This window comes from Brachyhypopomus gauderio, unplaced genomic scaffold (assembly GCF_052324685.1).
Source record: "Brachyhypopomus gauderio isolate BG-103 unplaced genomic scaffold, BGAUD_0.2 sc336, whole genome shotgun sequence".
Lineage (NCBI taxonomy): Eukaryota > Metazoa > Chordata > Actinopteri > Gymnotiformes > Hypopomidae > Brachyhypopomus > Brachyhypopomus gauderio.
The window spans coordinates 10,001-37,382 of record NW_027507157.1 but is presented as its reverse complement, the minus strand read 5'-3'; the positions used below and the strand labels follow the sequence as shown (position 1 = coordinate 37,382).

The 27,382-nt window shown below is 47.0% G+C and overlaps 1 protein-coding gene across 9 annotated transcripts in view; it reads right to left on the bottom strand.

Annotated features, from left to right (window-relative positions):
• LOC143504815 (FERM domain-containing protein 4A-like) overlaps positions 1–27,382 on the bottom strand; it is a 67,972-nt gene that overhangs the window by 31,961 nt on the left and 8,629 nt on the right. For 2 of the 9 annotated variants that reach the window (XM_076996035.1, XM_076996032.1), the window contains exons 1-2: positions 24,954–25,337; positions 7,849–7,914 (exon numbers count right to left, since the gene is read on the bottom strand). In XM_076996035.1, coding sequence (XP_076852150.1) covers positions 7,849–7,914; positions 24,954–25,079 — 192 coding nt within the window. In that variant the 5' untranslated portion in view covers positions 25,080–25,337. Of the gene's footprint in view, positions 1–7,848; positions 7,915–8,139; positions 8,376–14,467; positions 14,803–14,850; positions 15,074–24,953; positions 25,338–27,382 lie in introns of those variants that run through there. The other 7 variants (XM_076996034.1, XM_076996031.1, XM_076996037.1 and 4 more) reach the window with 6 other exon arrangements.

Below are 27,382 nucleotides of genomic sequence, written 5' to 3'. Positions count from 1 at the left end.
CACACACACACACACACACACACAGCAACAGTCCACCGGTCTGTGTTTTAAATGCTCTAATTATTGTTTCTGTTCCACACAGACCACTTTCCATTAACTCCACACAGCCATATGCACAAACACACACAGCACAATGACCCAGAGAGACACACACAACCCCACACAAAATAATCATTTAAGGAGTCTGCAGCCTAAAAATAACCCCCAGAAATGTGAAGTAATGTACAATTACTACATGTGCCCAGACAGAAGGGACATACGTATAATCACACTGTGCTGGTTATGAACAGCCAGATGAACATTTGAGCAATTGAGCCTACACCACAGCCTGCAACGCAGCTTACAGCACAGCATACAGCACAGCATACAGCATAGTGTATAGCACAGTCTACAGTACAGTGTACACCACAGCCTAGAGCACAGTCTACAGTACAGCGTAATAGCATACAGCACAGTCTACAGCACAGCCTACAGTACAGCTTACACCACTGCCTATAGCACAGTTTACAGCACAGCCAACAGCATAGCATACAGCACAGCCTACAGCGCAGTCTACAATACAGCTTACAGTTCAGACTACGACACAGTGTACAGCACAGCGTACAACAGTCTACAGTACAGCGTAATAGCGTACAGCATACACCACAGCATACAGCACAACATATAGCACAGTGTACAGCAGTGCACAGCACAGCCTACAGCACAACCTACAACACAACCTACAGCACAGCCTACAGTACAGCTTACAGTACAGCCTACACCACAGCCTACAGCACAGTCTACACCACAGCCTACAGCACAGTATACAGCACAGTCTACACCACAGCCTACAGCACAGTCTACACCACAGCATACAGCACAGTACACCACAGCTTACAGTACAGCCTACACCACAGCATACAGCACAGCATACATCACAGCGATTCACACATGTGCTTTAACGTTTTTAAAAAGCTGTTTTTATGCCGCAGTCACTCAGCAGATGTGACCTAACTTCCTCAATTAGCTGGTGTGCGGAACAGCCAAAGGAAGTGGGCCCAATCACTGACTTGAAGAATTTAAGTAGTGTGTGTATGTGTGTGTGTGTGTGTGTGTGTGTGTGTGTGTGTGTGTGTGTGTGTGTGTGTGTATGTGTGTGCGTGGTTGAGGCAATGAAAAGACATTAATACACAAGCATGGCACTGCGTGATAGCTGTGTTCTCTCTCCACTCAGTTATTGACCGCATGTGCCGACACTGAGAGAGAGAACCTGATTAGGAAGTATTAATATCCTGCTGCTGATAAGAAAGCATGTGTGTGAGTGTGTGTGTCTGTGTGTGTCTGTGTGTGTGAGTGTGTGTGTCTGTGTGTCTGTGTGTGTGTGTCTGTCTGTGTGTGTCTGTGTGTGTGTGTGTGTGTGTGTGTGTGGCATGAGTCTAGTGATTCAGTCATAAATAAAGAAAGAAATAAGAAGAGTGTGTCCTGCTGATCTGCAGTAGACAGGTGAGGTACAGAGAGGTGCAGGTGGGTTGTGTAGGAGGACGAACCAGAGGGCGAGGAGTGAACAGGACAGTGTCAGGTTACACACACACACACACACACACACACACACACACACACACACACACACACACACTATAATAATGACATGCTGCAGGCCCTCTCAGTTTCTCAGGTCTCTTTAATAGAGGTGAGCAATGCTGTCATGAGGCAGTGGAGACCAAATGGCAGCAGGTGGGGTAGGATTACAGTGTGGGGCAGCTGCTCCAAATGACCTCGTCTACAGCCGTGACCTCTGACACCGTCTACAGGTCATAAGTGCCTTCAGGTCATAGGTCATCAGAGGCAGGGCTTACCAAAGCCAGCGGGATGACATGAAACTGAGCATTTTCAGGTTTTCTGTACTTTAACACACCTTGCGCAATTCAGTCATCAAGGCTCTCCAGTGAGAGGACTCAAAAGTGGGAGTGTCTCTCTCTCTCTCACACACACACACACACACACACACACACACACACACACACACACACACACACACACACACACACACACACACACACACACACACACACACAGCCTCACAAACTGCTAGGGAAAGCAGGAGGCAATTATGTCTGAACTAGTACTCACACACACAAACATTACAGCTGAGATAAACACGTGATTCAGGTAATGAAATAGGGAACATACACTTCAGTACTTCAGCCTCAACAGGACAGAAGACAAACGCACTCTACAGATACAGTGAGGAGATTCCTACAAACCGACTCTCTAATTCCACCATTAAAGCAAATTACAGCGTGTGTAGATTACAGCCTGCTGAAGGATATCTTAGAGTCTGCCTTCCCTGGATAGAACATGCTAACAGGCCTGAACATCTTAGAGTAGCCACATACAGCAGAGAGTGGGTCCACACAGACGTGCGTGTCTATAAGCACCTGAAAGACGCTGGAGTCTGACCTGCACCTCCACAGTGCTGGTGAAGACCAGCCAAACACTACTTTAATATCACATATACACACCCCAGAGAAAATGTCAGAGTCCTGGGGTGTGTGTGTGTGTTTGTGTGTGTGTGTGAGAGAGAGAAAGAGAGAGGGAGAGAGAGTGAGAAAGTGTAGGACAGTGTCAGCTCCTCCAATTTAAATGTCAGAGTGCTGGGGTGTCTCCAGTGAGGCGAGGAAGAGGAAGCAGTAAAAAGACAATCAGTAAAACAGAGCTAAGTGTGTTTGTGTGTGTGTGTGCACAAATGTGGGTGTACATGTAAATAGTATGTTTTAGTGTCTGAGTGTATCTGTGTGTGGATGTGTGTGTGTGTGTGCACCTCTCCCCTTATGTACTGGAAGTTTTGTTTGACAATTGGCAGAACTCTGTTCACTGACCCATCCGAGTCCAAATGGCTCAGAAAGGCTCCTCAGCTCTCGGAACCCCTCCCTCCCTGCAGAGTAGCTGTGCTGTCTGATGTTAGCCAGGACAGCTCCATCTTCAGCAGCCTCCTGTGTTTCTCTGCTGGTTGGAGCCAATCGGACTCCAGCTGGATCGTAGTGGATACCAGCTTTGCCAGAAGTAGAGCGGGCACAGGGGAGGGCTCCGGTGTCTGTGGCACTCGCTGCAGTGCCAGTGCTGACCTGTGGGGGGCGCTGTATGCATGCCCTGCTCAAGGGCTCTGAAGCCCCCCCACACCAAGGAAAAGGGAAAGGCGTTCCTCGAGGAGCTCAGACAAACATGTGAAACACCTCTGGCACGATGAAGCAGTACACCACCTTCTATAGGTCATCTACCCACATGGAGAGAAAATGAAAAACAGAGGGAGAGGAAGAGAGAGGGAAGAAAAGGAGAGCAAAGAAGAAAGCAAAGAGAAAAAAAAGCAAAGAAGAGAGAATGGAAAGGAGGGGAGACAGAAGAGGAGAGAGAGTGAGTGAGAGAGAGAGAGAGAGAGAGAGAGAGAGAGAGAGAGAGAGAGAGAGAGAGAGAGAGAGAGAGAGAGAGAGAGAGACTGTAAACATAGCTACTGTAAGCATCCCAGTGCAGTAAATCCTGGGCCCACTTTGCTTAGTAAATACTGTGTGCCATTAAGCAGGTGAAGGAAGATCTCACAGGCGGAAAGTGCTTCCCAGGTGGGAACGAATTCGGAGAGAAGGCAGGCAGTGTGTTAATGTTATGTGTTAATAGAGCTGGTCGTTGGCAGCCCATAAAAAGGCCTGTCTCTGTAGGGGGTTTAGTGAGGATGTGCTCAGAGTGGTCTGGAAACAGCCTTGTGGCCTTGTGCTCTGAGCACTGCGAGCAGGACTGGTTAACACATTAATGCTCCAGCACCAGTCTGCACTGGTCCACGCTGGGGCTGCCACAAACGATAATTTTTATAGGCGACTAATCACCGATTAATTTTTATGATTAGTTGACTAATCGGATCGTACGTTAATTGAATATAAAACATACAGCTTATCATACTAGATTGCAACTGCTATTATATAACCATCATTAGATTTCAGCTATATGCTAACTAAAAATACAAACTATTAAGATCATAGTTCATTAAACCTTTAATGAAATATGCAGATTGTTGCAACAAACAATTATTAAAATAAGTATAAGGCACTGGCTTAAACAACGCAAAAATAAATACATTAATAAAGAAATTATAATTTTTTTTGTCTCTGGCATCAAACTTAGCTACATTTAAACCAAATAGGTACCTGAAACTAAGGAATTGTTCACAAAAATAAAGTTTTGGTCTCACTGACGTTACAGAAAACACATGAATGCGTGCTAAGGCTAATGAAACAAATCGCCATCACTAATGTTAACTTTTACAGCTACCACGATAAGTAAGTACTAAGTTAACGCTCTGTTTACGGTAACTTTAGCAGCTAACTAGCGATTTAGATTACAGAGATGACGGTCCCTCTTCATCATTGTCACAATCAGCCACAATATGCTTAAGGTGCTCGTACATCGCGGTTGTGCTGCCGTGGAAGGAAAGTTCTGCCCAGAGTTGTATAGTAACGAAGTAGAACTCCTTCACTACTGTACTTAAGTACTAAAATGCTGTATCTGTACTTTACTGGAGTATTATTTTTTTCTCCTACTTCCACTTTTACTTCACTACATATTTTCCATCAGTTTAATACTTTTACTGCGATACATTTTTTACGTGCTGTATAGTTACTCGTTACAATTATAAACATGTTAGCTGGCGCCGTCACCGGATCAAGCTGTTTTATGAGAAAACTGCGCATGCTCCTTTCGCGTCTCGTTTACTCTGCTGCTGCCTTCACTGAACACATGAGTTTCGTAATCTAGGTTCACTTGACACGTCGTGACTGCCGCAAGGGTCCGCGCGGCAAAAATGACGCAATCGCGGTGGCTCCATGCGCGTTGGCCACGCACGCGGTCGTGCAACTCTCGATTTTTGTGCGTGCGAAGTTACAAGGTGGAATTCATGCACTTGTACGGAACTTTGAAGATCCATTTTCAGTATTTTCCAGCACCTTCAGCTTAATTTACATATTTATACAAATGCACATATACTCGAAATTATTCCAAATTATTTGCTTTTTATCTCATTAAAGAGATGGTATTGTGTTTGGTAACAGCAGAATAGCTGCATAAGTGCTGCATAATAAGCTTGATGGCGTTTTAATGTCCATATATTGGCACCTTCCACACCTTCAACATCGAGTGATCGTGGCGGTGAGGGTGAGGAAGGAGACCACCCTGGCCCTACCTAGAGACAGTGTTTGCTGGAATGAAAGTAAATTCCTATAGGATGAAGTGCCATCTCTGCCTCCCTAAAGAGGGTGAAATATTGGCCTTCAAAAATTCACCTTCGAACTTGAAGAAACACATTAATGTAAGTTATAAATATAATGTACAGGTGACACGCCAGCTTGAGCTAACATAATTAGCTAATAACTAACCTAACTATGTTCATGATGTGCTGCAGTGTTCACTTAACATTAGCTGGCAATCATATTTAGTGTAGTGTTTTTATAGGGTAAGGGCATTTATTGAGGGTAAACGCAGGGCAGTAGGCTCACCCTTAGTAGGCTCACCCTTATTCTAAAATAAATTTTAGAATAAACTACTTGCACTACTTAAGTACAAAAAATGCCGAATACTTCTGTACTTCTACTTAAGTAAAATTTTTAAAGAACACTTCAACTTCTACTCAAGTCAATTTTTTGATAGAGTACTTGTACTTTTACTCAAGTATGGGTCTCTAATACTTTATACAACACTGGTTCTGCCTTGCAGATATTGCACGTGTTTCGGAACCCGGCTACGGAAAATGATCCCACACTTTTGAGTTCCGTAGCCGGGTAGCCTTTATACCAGTATGTATAACGTCCTGGGATGTCGTCCACTGTCTACCCCGGTTTCCAATACTGCGCATGTGCGTCAAGGACAGAAAGGCAGACGCAACAATGGAAAATGCCGCAGCAGTTTGGAGAGAAAATAAAACCGACGCATCGACTATTAAATTAGTCGACATAATCGTGACTAGTCAACTAATCATGGCAGCCCTTGTCCACGCTCACACCAGCACCAGTCTGCACTGGTCCACGCTCACACTCACACTATCAGCCCAGTTGTGTTCCTGTAAGATCCAGTTCTCCATCTCTTTCTTTCTCTCGCTCCAGTTGCTTTTGTTTATTTCATAGCTTTGAGCATTTCATCTTCTTCACTAAACTTTTAAAAGGTTCTGTCTCACTCACATAAACCTCTCTGCTCATCAGAGCAAGGCCAGAACCTGAAACAAAAAACTCACTCATCCAGCACTTCAAAGGGAGAGGACTAAAGACCAGGAGAGGCACATAGCTGACGCTCACGCGGCTGACGCTCACGGAACTGATGCTCACGCGGCTGACGCTCACGGAACTGATGCTCACGCGGCTGACGCTCACGGAACTGATGCTCACGCGGCTGATGCCCACGCGGCTGACGCTCACGCGGCTGCGTCTAAGACAGGGCGATCTCAGCACGCTTACATCATACTGGAGAGGGATCAGCTCAGAGCAGCAAATCATATCTGACAGACAGCACTGACAGGAGAGAGAGAGAGAGAGAGAGAGAGAGAGAGAGAGAGAGAGAGAGAGAGAGAGGAGGCAGAGAGAGAGAGATAAGCTGAAAAAGAGAGAAAAGAGCCTGATGAAGATGGCATACGTGGATTTTGGATCCAGCAGCAGCGTGGAGCTTCAGTCAAAGTGGGAGATGCTGACTGGGGTTGTTATGGCAACACATATGTGCCAGAGTGTCTACAAAAGGTCCTGCCTATACAAGCACATGCATATAAACACACACACACACACACACACACACACACACACACAGATGCACACACACACACACACACACACACAGATGCACATACACAGACGCACATACACACACACACACACACACACACACACACACACACACACACACACACACACACACACACACACACACACACACACACAGATGCACATACACAGACGCACATGCCCTTCTGTGACCATAACTGGACATTGAAACAATATTTGTTGATATTTGACTCTGTAATCCAACTCACTGAATGTAAAGATTAAACACAGAGAACCGTATATAATACTACGAAATTGAGGTCTATCAATTTGAGGACACCACCACTAACTGGACAAACACCCACAGGGTGTAGTTTTCTACAGGGTTGGCGAGGCTACCTGCGCTGTCTGAGCTGCAGCTCTGGCTGTGTTACTCTGTCATCTGGAAACATGCAGTGACACATTGCACTTTGTTTTGAGGTCTGTTGCCTTTCCTGATGACTGGCTGTAATTCATATGTGGTTCACGCAATATTAAATGTAAATATCTTCCGATTCAGCATTTAACTCCATAGCAATTGTTTCCATTAAAATTGAATGTGAAGTTTATAGAACAACTGTGTCCAATTAATAACGAATGGCACCATAGACAAATGGAACAGTGTCGCACACACACACACACACACACACACACACACGCACGCACGCACGCACGCACGCACGCACACACACACACACACACACACACACACACACACACACACACACACACACACACACACACACACACACACACACACACACACACACACACACACACACACAGAACCCCCCTTCTCTCTAGCAGATGGTAATTAGCTCTCAGAGGAGCAGTGAGGGGTTTCCCTTCTCAGACAGGCTGGGGAATCTGAGCCTGCACTCCTAAAGCCACACGGTTATAACACCTCTCGTGTGTGGGGTAACAGAGCAGGTACTCGGGGCACACGGGGCATACGGGGCGGGCAGGGCGGGCGGACGTGGCCAGCGTGTCCTGGCCTCACACCTCCGTCCCGCTAGCAGACGGCTGCTGGGTGTGAGACACTCACCTGCACCAGGAGCTCTAGCTTCCGGTCATCCAGGAGATGGACCTGACATCTCCGCCCCTCCGTCATCTAGGGAGAGAGGGAGAGAGGGAGAGATTAACCATAGAGACGGGCAGCAATGACATCATCAACAACAACAACAACAACAACAACAACAACAGAAAATACTGGGTCATCAGGAAAAGCAACCACAACAGAAACTCTCCTCTCTCACACACACACACACACACACACACACACACACACACACACACACACACACAATTTGATCTCATTCGCACCCTCCTGTCGCACCAGTGGTTTGTGCTGAGTACTCTCGCTGCTCCCTGAAGCTGCTGAACACACGGGTCTCTTGCTTTGGCTGCTCAGTCCAGCCTACGGTGCTACAACAGCTGCTGCAGCTCAGAGCTGGACACACCCCAGCCCCAGTGAGAGAGACCAGCCCCAGTGAGAGAGACCAGCCCCAGTGAGAGAGACCAGCCCCAGTGAGAGAGACCAGCCCCAGTGAGAGAGACCTGCCCCAGTGAGAGAGACCCGCCCCAGTGAGAGAGACCAGCCCCAGTGAGAGAGACCAGCACCAGTGAGAGAGACCCGCCCCAGTGAGAGAGACCAGCCCCAGTGAGAGAGACCCGCCCCAGTGAGAGACCCGCCCCAGTGAGAGAGACCCGCCCCAGTGAGAGAGACCAACCCCAGTGAGAGAGACCCGCCCCAGTGAGAGAGACCAGCCCCAGTGAGAGAGACCAGCCCCAGTGAGAGAGACCAGCCCCAGTGAGAGAGACCCGCCCCAGTGAGAGAGACCAGCCCCAGTGAGAGAGACCCGCCCCAGTGAGAGAGACCAGCCCCAGTGAGAGAGACCCGCCCCAGTGAGAGAGACGCACACGCCGGCCGCACGTGCAGCAGTCACAGCTCATGCACACTGGCATTAACCAACCAGTTCTAGAGCTCTACACGGAAACAGCAATTATCATTCCATACAAGCAGGTCTCCATCTCTCTCTTATTCGGTCACACACACGCACGCACACACACACACAAACACACACACACACACACACCTCGGAAGGACTAAGGTCACAGTTTCATTCATATCCCATCAGGCTTCAATGAAATATTCCCACAGTTCAGTATTTCTCATAAACAACTTTACTGCCATATTCAAACAGCAGATGTACTAGAGATACTGCAGCTCCCTCCTTCCATTATACATAATACCACACACACACACACACACACACAATACGTGTCCCTATGTGATACAGTGTACAATAGGGAAATATTTTATTACTCACACACGGATGCTCGCATGTGCACAAACACGAGCTTTTGGGTGACCAAACTGTGCTAATTACTACAAAAAAAAAACCATAGTCCAGACTGTCTACAGAACAGAACATGGATTCCTATATATAACCCTGTTATAAACCTTTAGTAGAAGTACTGTTAACACAAAAGCTCGTAAACCTGTGACATCTTTTCACTGTCTTTATTGTGATTCTGTCCCCACAATGTCTGGAGGGGCTTACTGGCACTCATCAATCATGCCCAGCTACAAAGCACTCACTCAGAAAGCAGCCTTCAACAGATCACTCAAGCAGAAAAACACACACACACACACCCCTGCACCCCTCTCACACACACACACACACTTAAAAACTGAGAGATTAAAGATAACTTAGACTTAAACTCTTAGACCTAAACTCTTAGCATTGGCATTAGAATCCACTTTTTAATTCAGCCCACTGTTGTTGACCATTGAGGGTAAGAGACGACTGATCTGTAGACAGAACCACCACCCGTCTCACCATCCGGGCTGATCTGTAGACAGCACCGCCTGTCTCACTCTGCAGACTGTCCTCACCCTCCAGAGTGTCTTCACCATGGCTGCCCTGCAGGGTGCCCAAAGGCTCAAGGACACACGTGACTGCAGATCATTAATATTAAAAAGGGACGTAGGACAGACAGAAATAAATAAACCCTGCTTCACACAGAGCAGTAGGCCCCCTCTGGCGGCTGTGTGCATGGCCACCTTCAGAAGTCTTCCTCTGACCCCGGGCTGGAATTACACAGTCAGTGCACTTTCCAGTACAGAAACATGTTTGGAATTACCAACACTCCTGTGTTTTAGCCATGCGTCATTCCACATTCTTCCACAAACCGTGTGTGTGTGTGTGTATGTGTTTCACATTGTTATTACTGTGTGAAGTGGTAAACATCCTTGGCAGATGACACACACACATACACACACATCTGTGGCAAACAAAGCGCCGAGGGGCAGCACACCGCGGTGGCATTAGAACACAGGCCTGGCGCGATATTGCTTTGACTGGTAAATCAGTCAAGGTTGTGGAGATTAAAATTCAAACACTTGCATTTGCATTTCCACTCTGACATGGCCCCTCCCCTGCACCGCGGGTCTGCTCCCAATCCTGAACCCTCATCTTCCTCTCAATCCAACATCAGTGTGAATAAATACTCTTCCTCCTCCTTTCACTCCATCACCCATCTGTTTCCCCTTATGTCCTGCGTGGATACACGAGTGAAGAATCATCCTCCGTCACCTGGACTGGTGCTGCAAACACACTCCTCCACCCCCATCCACCTCCACCCCCCACCACCCCATCCACCTTCACCTCCACCCCATCCACCTCCACCCCCCATCCACCCCCACCACCCCATCCACCTCCACCTCCACCCCATCCACCTCCACCCCCATCCACCCCCACCACCCCCACCACCCCATCCACCCCATCCACCTCCACCCCCCATCCACCCCCACCACCCCATCCACCTCCACCTCCACCCCCATCCACCCCACCACCCCATCCACCTCCACCTCCACCCCATCCACCTCCACCCCCATCCACCCCCACCACCCCATCCACCCCATCCACCTCCACCCCCCATCCACCCCCACCACCCCATCCACCTCCACCTCCACCCCCATCCACCCCCACCACCCCATCCACCTCCACCCCCCATCCACCCCCACCACTCCATCCACAAGCCAAGTTCAAAAGGAAAACTGAGTGAGATTCCTTAAACGCTTGTCTGAGGGAGGATGGGAGAGGAGGTGGGAATCGCACAGGGTCTCCTCCAGGAAGACCAACTCCCTGAGGAGCACAAACAATGGAGCTGATAAACGCAGGAGGGCTCATATTTCCTCCCCACTAAGGAAGGAGGGTGTGTGTGTGTGTATGTGTGTGTGTGTGTGTGTGTGAGCACTGCAGGACAAAACACATCCCTCCTTTCTTCTCTTCCTCCTGCTCTCAGGGTCCAAAGATGTCTGGCTAAACAGCTGAAGTCTACACAGAGGCGTGTGTGACCGCTAACATTACCAAAGTGTACGGCACTGGGACTACTACTGGGACTGTGTGTTTGTGTAAGAGAGGGAATGCTCTTTCATCAAAATCTTTGCCTAAACACTACTATGTGAGTTTGATACTGACCTGTGAAGTGGTCCCCCCCCCAAAGAAAGACCTGTCAAATGTCTCTCAGCCATGCTAACATTTGCAGTCCATGGCCCTCTCTCCTTCCCCACTCTTCTATTCCCATACACTCACCAACCCACCTAAATCACGCCTTCCATCTTGAACCCATTAAACCTAATTCTCCTTCCCATGGGTGCTGGATTACTGTCCTTCGTGTAGGACAGGTGTTCTGAATGCACTCCGCAAGTTCAAGTTCAAAATAAACATAAATCAATATGAGTAATCAGCCAAAGGGAACAAAGGCCAACTCTGGGGAGTCAGACCCAGTGTGTGTGAAATGAGACCAACACCAGTGAGTGAGACCAGCCCCAGTGAATGAGACTAGCCTCGGTGAGTGAGACCAGCCCCTGTGAGTGAGACCAGCCTCGGTGAGTGAGACCAGCCCAGGTGAGTGAGACCAGCCCCGGTGAGTGAGACCAACCCCGGTGAGTCAAACTAGCCATGGTGTGTGAGACTAGTGAGGCTAGCCCCAGTGAGTGAGACTAGCCCCGGTGAGTGAGACCTGCCCCCCTGAGTGAGACCTGCCCTGGTGAGTGAGACCAGCCCTGGTGAGTGAGACTAGCCACAGTGAGTGAGACAAGCCACAGTGAGTGAGACAAGCCCCAATGAGTGAGACTAGACCTAGTGAGTGAGACTAGATCCAGTGAATGAGACTAGCCCCGGTGAGTGAGACCTGCCCCCCTGAGTGAGACCAGCCCTGGTGAGTGAGACTAGCCACAGTGAGTGAGACCTGCCCCCCTGAGTGAGACCAACCCTGGTGAGTGAGACTAGCTCTGGTCAGGGAGCCACATCTGTTCAGCATCACATTCTCTGACTAAAGTTGTGAGTTCATGTCCCTTTTAGCCGACTGCTCTCAGGTTTAACACAGGCATTTTTAAGCACTACAATGGATGGAAGTGCAGACTGAGACACCAAGCACATTTTGGCCTGAGTGAAACTGGCCAAGTTAAACTCTGACAACTCAGCATGGAAGTTTATGAAGCACGGGGCATTAGGCTAGCAAGAGATCTATTTGCCCACTTCCAACAATGTGCAACGTCACACCAAAGTCACACCAAATCCAGATCACATCGAAGCTGGCTGAAAACTACAGAACTATTTACCAGCTATTCCTCCAGAATGCGACAATGACACGACTGCCATAAACTCTGGAAACTGGTCACAAAAGGCTCAGTCCACACTGCAGCTCCAAGTCTTACACCTACTGGACATAATTTGCCTCTGTGTGGTGCATGTGGGGGCAGGAGATAGGCACCATACTGCTGGTTTACAACCTGCCAACCTGCTAGGCTGCAGGGAGTGCTGTGTGTGTGTGTGTGTGTGTGTGTGTGTGTGTGTGTGTGTGTGTGTGTGTGTGTGTGTGTGTGTGTGTGTGTGTGTGCGTGTGTGTGTGCGTGTGTGTGTGCATCTCTGGGTGAGACTGGGTGTTATTACCTTTATAATGTCAGGAGTCTGGCTGTAATCATAAAGTAATGAGTAGGCTAACTTCTTCAAACAGGTGCCAAATTATTTATGGCAACTTTCATTTTATTGCATATGTAAATCATTTTAACACCTATATATCATTACATGCTCAGTGGTTTATTATAGGCTAAAAGTGAGCTGTTATGGCTTTATTATAGTTTTCAGTAAAAAAAAATGCACAAAAGGCCAGTGAGATCAATGCTGTGAATTTCGGGGCAAGTGGAGAAAATCTGAATCAGGCTGCAATCCATAAGATTATTCTAATCTGAGCATCTAAACCATCGCTGAGACCACCCTAATGCTGATTTAATGCTGACCTCTGTGCCCCCTGTAAGGACTCAGAGATAACCCCACAAAATCCAGTACTGAGAAGAATATCCCAGGATAGTACTGCAAATCATCGGAAAAATTACAACTCAAAGGCATATATTCATGACGATGAGCTAAAATATTTAAGTGTTACACCTTTCATACTAATCAATCATATTTTGTTGGTACTTCACTACAGTGTTGAGGAGGCCTGTGCCAGTGTTCAGGGGAGGTAATATGGGTATCTGCAGTGTTGAGGAGGCCTGTGCCAGTGTTCAGGGGAGGTAATATGGGTATCTGCAGTGTTGAGGAGGCCTGTGCCAGTGTTCAGGGGAGGTAATATGGGTATCTGCAGTGTTGAGGAAGCCGGTGTCAGTGTTCAGGGGAGGTAATGGGGCATCTGCAGTGTTGAGATGGCCTGTGTTGAGGAGAGGTAATAGGGACATCTGGCATTAGCTGCTGAATTGGCTGCCCTGCAGTGCAGAACTAAGACCGCAGCACAGTGAGCCACACCGCACTCACCTCACACTCCCCATCCTACAAACACCGCTCCTGTCGCCTACAAACACCGCTCCTGTCGGGCCTGCGCCTAAACGCCCTCAGCGAGCACATCCCATAGCTCCCACCATTACACAGCGCCTGAGGTAACAAGGATGAACAGACACATGTATTGTGTAGGACCGGATTCAACCAAATCAGTTCAGCTCCTGCTGCTTCGCTTGAGACATTATGGCACGTATTTAGCTGATTATAATGACTCCAGAACTACAAACACCGCGGAGAGAACCGGCCAGACACACCGATATTAAGAAACGACACGAAACGAAAATACGTTAGCAGCACAACTCGGTATGTAAACACAACCCGTCAATGCCTCAAGCAGCCGGTGGCCTTTCTAGAACCATCCGCAAACAAGCTTCAAAAGACTCAAATATTTGTTTCATTTGTAAAGAATACGAGTTTGTCGCAGCCTAGCTGGGATACATGTACAGAGCCCAACCGCTTTCTTACACGGACGGTCTCCACAAGCAGGACGGCACTGCTGACCCAGGAACGACCGAGCTGGTCCCGCCTCTACCGGCCATGAGAAGCGCAGACCGTCGGTACCCGTTACTGGTTATTACACTGGACAAGCAGACGAGTCCGTTCATAGCGCACCTCTGCATTCAGTCGCTGTTATAATGATCGTAGTATTATATAAAATAAATAAATACTACGATTATATATATATATATATATATATAAAAAAGAATCGTAGATTCATACTCCGTGACTTCCATTATTCAAAGACAGCTAGCTGCTAGCGAGCCATGGAAACAAAACAACGTGAACGTTATTAGAGCCCGACATGATCAACCTTACCGTCGCGATATTACGGGTCCTCACGCATGAATTTCTCTGACCTGGTCAAACGTATGTCCACTCTACATTAATCCACACGTAGAGACAATTAATTCCCCAAAACGGACGTTTTATTCCCGGCCTAAATCACCGACAGCATCCTTTCCATTGTGCCTGATGTGTGAGCGGCTCCGTGCAGAGCGGACCGACGGCGGTGCCACGCCATCCCATCCCGCCGCTCAACGCGCTGTTCACGGGGACGCTGGACCGCGTCCAGCACGCAGCTCCGCACTGTTCATGGGAGAAGCGGCTCCCCTCCACACCTCCGACCCCTCCTCCTCCTCCGCTTTGGAGACGCCGGCGTGCAGCACAAATGTTGTGATCGTGCAAAACCGAGAACGTACCATCAGCGAACAGCGAGGGGACCGGACCAAAAACCGCCCTGAGAATCACCTTTAGTGTCGGGGGTTCTTCCCACGGCTGGAATATTACAGCACGTTTCTTTCGTAAGCGAGGAGAACCGAGCCCGAGGGGGGAGGGAGAGGTGAGAGAGTGCAGACCCCGGGTATGTGCATGCAGACGGGTGTGCACGGCTTAAAGGAGCAGACCGACGACCATCAGCCCGACATCTGGATTTGCCGTAGAAAAGCCAAAAACATGTGGGAAAGGGTTTCTCTCTCCCTCCTTTCCTCCCCGCCTTCTTCCGCTCCGACGTTTCTAATTCAGACCTCCCTAGCCACTCGTTTGGTTTGGCCCGTTGACGAGAGGGTAAAACGCTTTAAACAGCGAGGCTCGAGATGAGGGACCTTAATTATGCACTCACACCCTGCTCCAACGGTCACTTCACCGCACACGAATGCATCATGCAAATCCTGCTGTTCTGTAACACTGGAAAATGTTTTTCTTCGTGCACAATTTAGTGCAATAATGTCTATGACAAGTCGCTCGTGCCTGCACGGTGAAAACGCCAGTGTCAAATTAACACCTAATGTTGAATCGGCTCCTGGAGTGTGCTAATTTGCCGCATTTGCGTGATACTCCTACAAATGTTCAGGTGCGTGTGTGGTTTCAGTCTGCTAAAAATGACATGTAGACTATAAGGTCCAACCTCAGTATCCTCCACAGTGCATGCCTCCACGCCACTGCCCCCTCCACATCAGACCAAGCCACATGGCATATATGGGAACAGTCTCTCGCCAAGCTTATGCTAAAATGGAACAAGCCTTGAATTTCCACATGAACCCCCCCAACGATCAAGAATGTTTTTATACTGCAGTTACAGTGTAGTTCTAAAGAAAAAAAGACCGCATGGATGGATATTTTTCCCAGCTTTTTGAAACACACACACACACACACACACACACACACACACACACACACACACACACACACACACACACACACACACACACACACACACACACACTAAGAGTAAGTCTATTATGAGAACTGAAAATCATCAAACAAACATGGAACAGGAGCTGCATGCTCCTATCAGAGTTCAGCTCATGAATCTGTGGTCATTGGTTCTCACTTATACGGTTGTTATAGTCTGAGATAAACACAGAACAGTCCCAACGACAGTGAGCAGATCATTGATGTAGTCAAACAGTGTAGCTATTTTCAGAAAGTTGAGCTGAGGTGAGCAAGTGTCACAGCCGTTAGGAGCGTGGAGCTCGGTGCCCGTCTGGCAGACCAGCCACAGCGGAAACCCGCCTGTCCAATTCAAACAGTCCCTCATGATCCCCGAGCTCCGTTCGACATATTTTAGCTTTATTGGCTGCTTCCTCTGGGCCCAGGTCCGAACGCTTAGTCACAAGGGCCTCTTGTTTGAGAGAGGGAAAGAAAGAGTTTGAGAGAGAGAGAGAGAAAGAGAGAAGGAGGGAGAGAGAGGAAAAGAACACAGGGATCCGAACATTTCGACTAAGGAAGCCCAAGATGCACTGGGGGCAGGGTGGAATGGATGGGAACGGCCAAACTCACACGATTGTGATTGGAGGAGAGGAGTTCTAAAATAAACTTCAAAATGCCCACCCCCTCTTCCACTCCAGGCAATGTGTCATATTAATGCCTCTTTTGAGATCAAAGTGCACCATGAAACAGAAACTGTGCTTAAACTGTGACATACAAACTCCATGAAACAGAAACTGTGCAAAAACTGTGATATGCAAACTCCATGAAACAGAAACTGCTAAAACTGATATACAAACTCCATGAAACGGAAACTGTTAAAAATGGCCGTAGGATTTAGGGTGTGGGGTGTGGGGTGTGGGGTTTAGGGTGTGGGGTGTAGGGTTTAGAGAGTAGGTTGTAGGGTCAACACCAATGAAGCTGATGAAAGGTGGAGTGGGGAAAGAGACAATGATGTATGATGTGATGATGTGTCTTCAGAATGTGGGCAGTTGTCTCTTCTGTGACCCACGTTACTGTAATTACATATAAACAGAACAGACCTTTTAATTAACGTATGATGGAGTCAGGCGTGTGGCCTACAGAAGCCCAGTGTAAGACAGTATGAACAGCACATGAGGTAGTCATTGTCAAAGTCATCTCATATGAAAGTGTGTCATAGCTCAGACTCATTCACTAAATTGACCTGAAAACACTTATTCATAACTCATATGCAAAAATGACCCGAAAAAGAAAATTAAAATTGAGATGAAAACAAAAACAAATCTAAAATATAACATGAAACACACACTCTCTCTCTCACACACACACACACACACACACACACACACACACACACACACACGCACACACGCACGCACGCACGCACGCACACACACACACTCATATATATATATATATATATATATATATATATATATATATATATATATATATATATATATATAGGTGTGGGAGGTGTGGTGCTTTGGTGCTTTTTGAGGACAGTCATGGTGGTTACGCCTCTGCTTTAAATCACATGTCACATCAAGGATCCTCTGCGGCCTCTCAAATCATCTGTGTGTGTGTGTATGTGTGTGTGTGTGAGTGTGCTTTTCAGGAGACTTTTCAGTGTGCTTTTTGTAATTCTATATGCTGAACCTTTGTGGGTAAGTCCAGGTGTAGATAGCACAACCTCAGGCACAGTGTAACCGAGGATATATTAGTGTAATAACCTATTGTCTTACATGGCTATTACTCTAGTTAATAATGTGCTTAAGATGAGAGCTGGATCTTATATCTGCGCATATTAAACTATCTTCAGCATCAGCAGACAGCACAAATCAACTCTGAGTGATGTGTTGGGATTGAGCACTCACTCTCATCAGTGCTCCGGTTCTGCTGTATGTGTTGTATTGGACCACTGAGAACCATTACTCCTTCTACTCTATATGGTGAGTGCTTGTGAGTGTGTGTGCCAGTGTGTGTGTGTGTGTGTGTGTGTGTGTGTGCTTTTCAGGAGACTATAGAGACTTATAACCCTGCATACAATATGAAACAGCAAAAGGAGTCTTTACATGGCTGAAGAACACAGACCTTGGGAATAGTTTCCTTCAAACTTCTTTACCTCCTCTCTTCCCCTCTTTCTCTCTCTCCCCTCATTCTCTCTCTTTTCCCCCTCTTCCTCTCTCTCCTCCCTGTTTTTCTCTCTCCCTCTCTCTTTGTTTCTGTGTGTATGTGTCTGCCTGTCTTGTGAGAGAAAAATGTGTTTCTAGTTATGTCTGTGGAAAAAAAAACATACACCCACATGTAAGCACTTCAAACGTATGAGATCTCCCTTGCTGTAATTTCACTGCATTGCTAAGTTACCATCTGGCCAGAAATACACATACTGCCCAAGTTTATTCAGCCTTTACACATCCTCACATGCAAATGAATTAGACAGGACATTAGATGAAATGACGCGGTTCTCAGAATACAGTCTGTTTAGTAGAACATCGTAGTAATTCAAATGAAGATGAACACAGCTGCATTTGGAATATATCATGTACAGAAGCAGCCAGGTGATGTTCTAGACCCTGCTAACCTGTGACCTAGAGAGGGTCTCTCTCCATCTCTCTGATGCAGTAAGGGGGTCAACACATTCGTTCAGCCTGGGGTTGTCCTGTATGAAGCAGGCCATGACCACATCCTAAGCAAAGGTCTCTGTGTGTCCTGCTCGCATATACAACCGCTTTTCAAAGTGTACTGGTCACCGGTGCAATGGGGTGATGGTTAGGGACAGGAGAAGAGAGTAAGATAATGCTGACTCAGGGTGTCCTATCACCTCTCCTCTAAACCCAGCTAAGCATGTGAGTTAGAGGTCCTGTGAGTTAGAGTGTGTGAGTACTGTGCATCTTAAATACACACACACACACACACACACACACATGCACACACACACACACGCACGCACGCACGCACGCACGCACGCACACACAATCCTCACTTCCTCACTCCATTTAAGGCATTGAACAACACAGTTTCTTCTATTACTCATATGCACTGTGTGTGTGTGTGTGTGTGTGTGTGTGTGTGTGTGTGTGTGTGTGTGTGTGTGTGTGTGTGTGTGTGAGGAATGTCTTATCTATTAAAAGCCAGACCTTAAACTTCACCTTTGTAGAAGCATCTGTGAATACATTTTCTTTCCTTTGTCTGTGTCTGAGTTACTCACATCTTTAACTGGATCCACATTCCTCAAATTCCTGGGAAACTGGTGAACTCTGGAGTTTGGCAAACAAAAAGCAGTGACCTACACCCACCCACACCCACACATCTGCAGTGACCTCCACCCACCCACACCCACACATCTGCAGTGGCATATACCCACACATCTACAGTGACCTACACCCACCCACACCCACACATCTACAGTGACCTACACCCACCCACACCCACACATCTGCAGTGACCTACACCCACCCACACCCACACATCTGCAGTGACATATACCCACACATCTGCAGTGACCTACACCCACCCACACCCACACATCTACAGTGACCTACACCCACCCACACCCACACATCTGCAGTGCCCTCCACCCACCCACACCCACACATCTGCAGTGGCATATACCCACACATCTGCAGTGACCTACACCCACCCACACCCTCACATCTACAGTGACCTACACCCACCCACACCCACACATCTGCAGTGCCCTCCACCCACCCACACCCACACATCTGCAGTGGCATATACCCACACATCTGCAGTGACCTACACCCACCCATCCACACACACACACACACACACACACACACACACACACACACACACACACACATGCACACCCACACACATGCACACCCACACATCTGCAGTGATCTCCACCCACACCCACACATCTGCAGTGCATTTGTCTGAAATGGAGCTGCTGATGGAGACTTTAGGTGCTGTGATATTAAGGACCTCCTACAGACAAACACACATGTATAGGGAGAGCTGGGTTTTTTAATGAAATTCAATCTGACAGTTTGTATGAATACATGTTTTCCTTGTGGGTATGACACAGTACACTCACGTCTGACACCTCACGTGAAAAGCACTAGAACAGCTACACTAGGCCACACACACACACACACACACACACACACACACACACACACACACACACACACACACACACACACACACACACACACACACACACACACACACACACACACACACACAGAGGCAGTTTTACGTGATCTGTTTCGCTTCTCTTAGGACTGACTCCTTCATAATTAAGTGGGTATAAATTTACGAGACTTTCAGTCTGTGAAGATCATTACTGAGTACCTTTACCCTGCACCCTTCTCCCACTGTGTCCCGACTGGGCACTATCCTCTATATTATTATGCGCTGTCTCATGATTGGTGCATTTTTTTTACTTTTGAATTTGAATTCTAGCTGAACCCCTGTCCAATAATTACTTTGAACTATAATGGATAAGGTGATGGCTGATAGGCTTTTGCAAGCATTGCCTATAGGAGAAATGCTATAATAAAAATGACAGAAATGTTATTACTTCAACAATGGGGATTTATTACATAGAAACAGAGAGAGAGAGCTGCTTTCTGCTAGAGAGAGAGAGAGAGAGAGAGAGAGAGAGAGAGAGAAATTTGAATATGAATATGAGATGTACAAAAAGACTGACGGCTCCTTAGTGATTATAATTTTGCATGTGAAATTTCAGGTATTCAAACCAGCACTATGGAAAACAGAATGATCACTTACTTGTAGGAAAATATTCAAATGTTTTGGGAGCCATTTGGGAAAGTAGCAAAGTTCTTCAGTAAACGTATAACAGTATTAGAGAATTTGAGGAGAGGATTGTCATGCAGCTTTGATGCTGAACATGCACTGCACACACACACACACACACACACACACACACACACACACATCTTAATGACGTATTTTGTGAGTGGTGTGAATTATTCACAGACAGATAAAGTGTTTTCAGTTTGTGCTCCCGCAAGGAGGAAGTGTGTTTAAATATTCAAGCTGTCTAATGATTCAGTTACAGAATTACCTGGTAGCTGAGGGTCAGGAGTGTGAGTGATGAAACACTCCATTAATAACTAGATGATGCAGGCTACAGTGCCCTTGCTCACGATGATGATTAAAAGACAGTGGGTCAGCTCACTGCTTTTCTTTTCCAGTGAAGAATCACTACCCCCCTGGCCACTGGAGGGCAGCCTTGAGCGAAGAGCTCAGATCCCTGAAGTCACAGCCCATCCTGAGTGTCAAACGCAGCACTCTGATAGGCTGCAGTGACAGGGTCACACTGGAATAGGCTTTGTTCTAATACTACACTGTGGACACACACATGAATGCACACAGACACTAAAGGATTTATTACATGCGCCAAAGATGCATTCTGTTCTTATTCATGCTAAATATATGTGAACGTCAACCCTACATTTATGTTCATGTAAGTAAACATCAACTAATACATTTAAGTAAACCGTAGCTTGTATGTTTAAGTAAAACCTAACTCAAACTATAAAATAAAGCCTAACAAACTATAAAATAAAGCCTAACTCAAACTCTAAAGTAAAACCTAAATGGCCTCCACACAAAACCTGCATGTAGCTATTGGGGGTTTTCAGCTCCCTAGACTGCAGTGACGTAGGTGCTTCTTCCCCCAGGACTGTGTTCATTCAAATGTGAAAGTGCAGGAACCCGTCCTACTCATTCATCCTTTCTGGAAGAATTTAGGGCAGGTAGCTTCACAACGAAGGAACAGCAGCATTCAGTTCCTCTGTCTGAGGAAGTGCTGAGTAGACCAAGAAGACATAGCTCCTTTTAAAAAACTCAGAAAGAATTTTAGTCAAGTTAATTGAACAAATACAAGCACAGGACATATTAAACGCACTAGTGTATGGAGTCCAAGGCAACACACACACACACACACACACACACACACACACACACACACACACACGCACACACACACACACACACACACACACACACACACACACACACACACACACACACACACACACACACACACACACACACACACACACAAAATCCAGCTCATTGGTAATACATACAGACAAAAAGTCTGACGCTCACAAAATACACTAAATAATTCAGTTTGAATTAAGGTCTGATATTAGTCACTCAATCATATTACTATAATATGACTTATATGAGTGAAAAATCCAATAATTGGAAAGACTATTGTATATGTCCCTCTGGAAAGAATTTGTCATCAGTATGCCCAACAAACCTCAAAGACATCAGCCTAACATCAGCCTAACATCCAGCATAACATCAGCCTAACATTCAGCCCAACATCAGCCTAACATCAGCCTAACATCCAGCCTAACATCAGCCTAACATCAGCCTAACATCCAGCCTAACATCAGCCTAACATCCAGCGTAACATCCAGCATAACATCAGCCTAACATCAGCCTAACATCCAGTATAACATCAACCTAACATCAGCCTAACATCAGCCCAACATCCAGCCTAACATCAGCCTAAAATCCAGCTTAACATCCAGCATAACAGCCAACACAGAATATTCCCACAGTGATTAAATGTTAAATATTCTCACACTACTAGTGAAATTAGATTTTAACTAGAAAACAGACATTTCTGAGGGACTCTACATCACTGACAAAGTCCCACATGGCGAAACATCTCGTCTGCCTTTCGCCCTGGATCTGTTCTGCTGAGGTATGATTTACATCATCACACACACAGTTCCACACACATACACACACATGCAGTGAAGAGGGGAAAACAGTTTATATATATGGATTTAAGCAGCAGAGAAAAATGTTCCACACAGTGCATGCAAATATCAACCATTCCCAGGAGACCATGTGTTAAAAATTTGAATCCATTATCCAACAATCAAAGCACACCCACTATGAACACTAACGGAAAACTGCTGAGAAATGGACACGTACACGTTCACACACACACACACACACACACACACACACACACACACACACACACACACACACACACACACACACACACACAAACACACACACACACACGCACACACACACGCACACACACACACGCACACACACACGCACACACGCACACACACACATGCACATGCACACACACACACACACACACACTCATCCTAGCATTATAAAGAACACAAAGAAACAACCAGAAGAAGAATGTAATCACACAGGACTAGGTTCTGGGAAAATACCATGGCTAATAAATACAGCTGTGTGTGTGTGTGTATGTGTGTGTGTGAGTATGTGTGTGTGTGAGAGTGTGTGTGTGAGTGTAGGTGTGTGTGTGTGTGTATGTGTGTGTGTGAGTGTAGGTGTGTGTGTGTGTGTATGTGTGTGTGTGTAGGTGTGTGTGTGTGTGTGTGTATGTGTGTGTGTGTGTGTGTGTGTGTGTGTGTGTGTGTGTGTGTGTGTGTGTGTGTGTGTGTGTGTGTACTTGTCCATGTTTCCAGTGTGGACTAAAGAGTCATAACGCTGCACTGCAGGCCAGTGTGTGAAGGAATGCTCTGTTCAGTCAGCATGATCATGGCAGACGGTGGGAGTGCACAGTGCACTGATGGAGTGGGCGGGACCGCCAGGGCGGAGGAGAGGCACTACACGCCAGCATGTGTGTCAGCCAGGGAACCACTCCACACTGTCCAGAGCGGAACAGTCCATTTATCACACAGCTCAGGGGGGTGTCAGTTTGTCAGCAAAATGGTATTTCCTTCAGACTGAAGCCATCCTTCTTAAACATAGAGAAAGGAGATACTTCTGCAAAGACAAGCATAGTTCCTTACGGAAATGCGTACAAACATGTACAGACACGTACACCTACACACCCATACCCCCATACCCCCACCCCCCAGCACACACACACACACACACACACACACACACACACACACACACACACACACACACACACACACACACACACACACACACACACACAAACAGCTAGACCTGAAGAAAAGACAGTGGCTGAATGTCAAGGCTGTAGACGTCTGCCATTATCTATTAAGTCTAAAGGACGAGCAGGTCTGGCTGGCTATGGTCAGCTCTGTATCAGGATGCAGGACAAGGGAAAGAGCTGTGTGTGCAAAGGTTTTTGCTTATAAAATTATCCGACAGGACAGCAGCACTGTAGCCCCTCCAAACCAACCCGCTCTCACAGATCTGCAATTAGCAGCTTAAGGGAGAACAAAAGCGTTTCTATGTGTGCTGCAAAGAGCTGGGAAGAAAGAATGAGACTTACTGAGCTGGACTGAACTTTAAAGAGATCAGATGGGAGTAGAGAGAGAGAGAGAGAGAGAGAGAGAGAGAGAGAGAGGAGAGAGAGAGAGAGAGAGAGAGAGAATTGTGGAAAGGACTCTCATGAAAAGGTATTTTCTTGAACAAACGCTGCTGCCACCAGAAGGCATCTGAGAAGGTTTTATACGTTTCCAGGACAATACTGAAAGATCTGTCCTCTTAAGTATTCAGGGAAAACTGGCAAAACCTGAGAACACCTAACAGAACCTACCTCACAAGGCCAAAAAGGATAGTTCTCAGTTTAGATAAATGAAGGAGGTCTGATGCCCTTTGCATTTGACCTCTATTAATGGTCAAATTTCACTTTCATTGTTTACAGCATTCTTCCAAATTGCAAGTGCTCTTGAGCTCTAAAGAGAAAAACTGTGTGTGTGTGTGTGTGTGTGTGTGTGTGTGTGTGTGTGTGTGTGTGTGTGTGTGTGTGTGTGTGTGTGTGTGTTTATGTATTTTGGCTTCTGCTCTGTGTATTTGTCTGGATATTGCTTTCTTTGAATGCTAGATGACTGCTTTCATCACTCTGCTAAGATATTCCACTGGGATCTTTAAAACTTTCATTTATCATCATATAATTTCTCAAGCCTGTCTATTCTGAAATCAAGCTCTCTGGGACTGTTTAGTCTGGTCTGCTGACCAGTGATCTGCTCACCCTGTGAGAAAATATGAGAAGGTAGAGAAACAGGGACTGAATACGAATCACACACACACACACACACACACACACACACACACACACACACACACACACACACACACACACACACACACACACACACACACACACACATAGTCATACCTGGTACACGGTGTTATACAGTAGGTGTGTGTGCCTCAGTCTCCTGAGAGCAGTTGACGTCAGATTCCATAACACACCCTGTCGCACACACACATTATCCTCCAAACTCAGAAGCACGGCCTCCATAACTCACAAAGCGCGCACACACACGTGCGTATGCACACGGGTGTTGTGGACAGGTGACTCCTCTTTGGTCCAGGTGCATAAACAGTGAGGTGTCCTCAGGTACAGCGTCCCCCCGCTCCTCTCACGTCCTTCATGGCTTCTTCAGCTGGTCCAGCCGGGGACAGAAAGCCTTGACTATGTCACTGCCCGGGTGTTCAGGAGCCATCCAGTCCCACTAGACCCTCTCCCTCCCTCTGACTGAAGACGAAAGCTGAATTCTCAGAGAAACAGCTCCTGGTTTGCCCAACACAAACATTCCCACATAGAAAGTCTAACTCTGCTCCCCCCCCCCCCCCCCCCCCTTCTGATTGTTAGTTTTAAAGTGACAGTCCCTCAGCAGTGTGTCCAGGCCCTCGTACGTAGTTACAGCAACAGAGGAGCTGGGCTACTCAGCCCTCCCAAACCCTGGGGTGGATTCAGCTTACACCCTGTGCCTGGCAGGCTCGTCTTCCCTCAGCAACAGGGGCCGCAGACAGAGCGGCCTGTGGGAACCGAAGACGCTGTTTATTCCATCGCTGATGCAATACGAATTAAAGAGCTAAAGTGATTGAGTCGATGTTGGTAAAGGCATTCACACAGATATGACCTTCAGGATGTTTCATTAAAGTGTCATTGTGTGTTTAATGTAAGAGTAGAATCAGTGTGCAGTCTCTGTGGTTCCCATACAGAATGTGTTGTGCCGTGGAAACAGGCTGCGTTAGAGTTCAGACACAGCGCACAGCCATCGAGTGTCGGGCTAGCTGTCTCACTTCATGTAGTCTAAGACACGTTCTACAGAAGGCAGGGATCTAATTTTCCTGTGCATGTGTGAGGAGTGCCCGTGTGCGGTGCCCATGTGCACGTGAGCAGTGCACGAGAGCAGGGCACAAGCATCCTCCACCACCATTTACATTTTATGTATCTGCAATCCAACAGAAAGCTGCAGTCAATGATCCATGAAGGAGCCTGATCCCAGCATCTCTCTGCACTCTAATTAAAAGCACTTCTAAGACTCCTCGTGAGAGCCAAATGCAAGAGATCAATATCAATGCCACGTCCCATATAATGATACTAGACCAGAACCTGCATATTACGTCAAGATCACTCAGGGCAAGAGCCTGGATGGTCACCTAATTTCTGGAATGAGACACGCCTGAACTCACAGTCGGTGTGTTCACTGTACACGGCAGGGAAGCGTAGTGTGGGAGAGGAGCCCTCACAAAGGAGCTGCTCCTGAATGGAGCCTTCACCACCTCCTTCACAAGCTGCACGTTTGGTCACATGACCTCCCTTCTCCCATCACTGTAGGACTTGGCTCTGTTCAGCTGCTCCGAGCCCAACTGCAGTGTGATGTAACATTCTGCTGGTGGAGAGATGAGCTGTAGTCTCCCATTCGCTATGGCGTAGAAGCGATGATCACTGGCCTTATCTCCACTCACACCTCTCACACGAGGACGCCACACCTCACAAATAGCTCAAGTCATTAAAAGTGATTAGACCTCTCAAACAGTGCCTAGATTCCCTGTCAGTCACTCAGTGAATCGACCCTGTTGATTCTTAAGAGGACAGCTGATGGCTTAGGTGCAAACTATAGGACACACACACACACATACGCACATACACACTCACAGTCACTACACTAAAATACATTGACTGATAGAGGAAGGTATAGTGAGAGAGGAGTATTTACAGAGAGCAGATGAGAGAGAAAGAGGGAGAGAGGGAGAGAGGAAGGGAGGGAGAGAGATTGAGAGAGGGAGAGGGAGAGAGGGGTCATAGAGGAGAATGGACATGGGAGCACAGCAGCCCTTAAAAGCAGATTTGGTGTTTACTGTTTACCAGATTCAGTGTTTATTGTTTACCAGATTAGGTCCTTACTGTTTACCAGATTAGGTTCTTATTGTTTACCAGATTAGGTGTTTACTGTTTAGCAGGCCCAAGTACTGACATACCTCTAGCTCAGGTATCACCAAATGGCAGACCGCGGTCCGGATCCGGACCTGAACGCCGTCCTGTCCGGACCCAATCACATTCCTGATTAACTGGATACGGACCCAAATGCCAAAAAAATTTTAACAGGAGACTATATTTTAAACCGGAGAATTTTTTTTCAGACGAGTGTTACGTTCACCACCCATTTGAGTGTTACGTGTGTCCCCCCTGAGTGTTACGTGTCCCCCCCCGCTCAACAACTTTCGTTCGCCACCGCGGACCCGGACCTAAGGTCTGAGCTATCTGCCAAAAATGGACCGTGGAAAGATTTAATTGATTACCCCTGCTCTAGC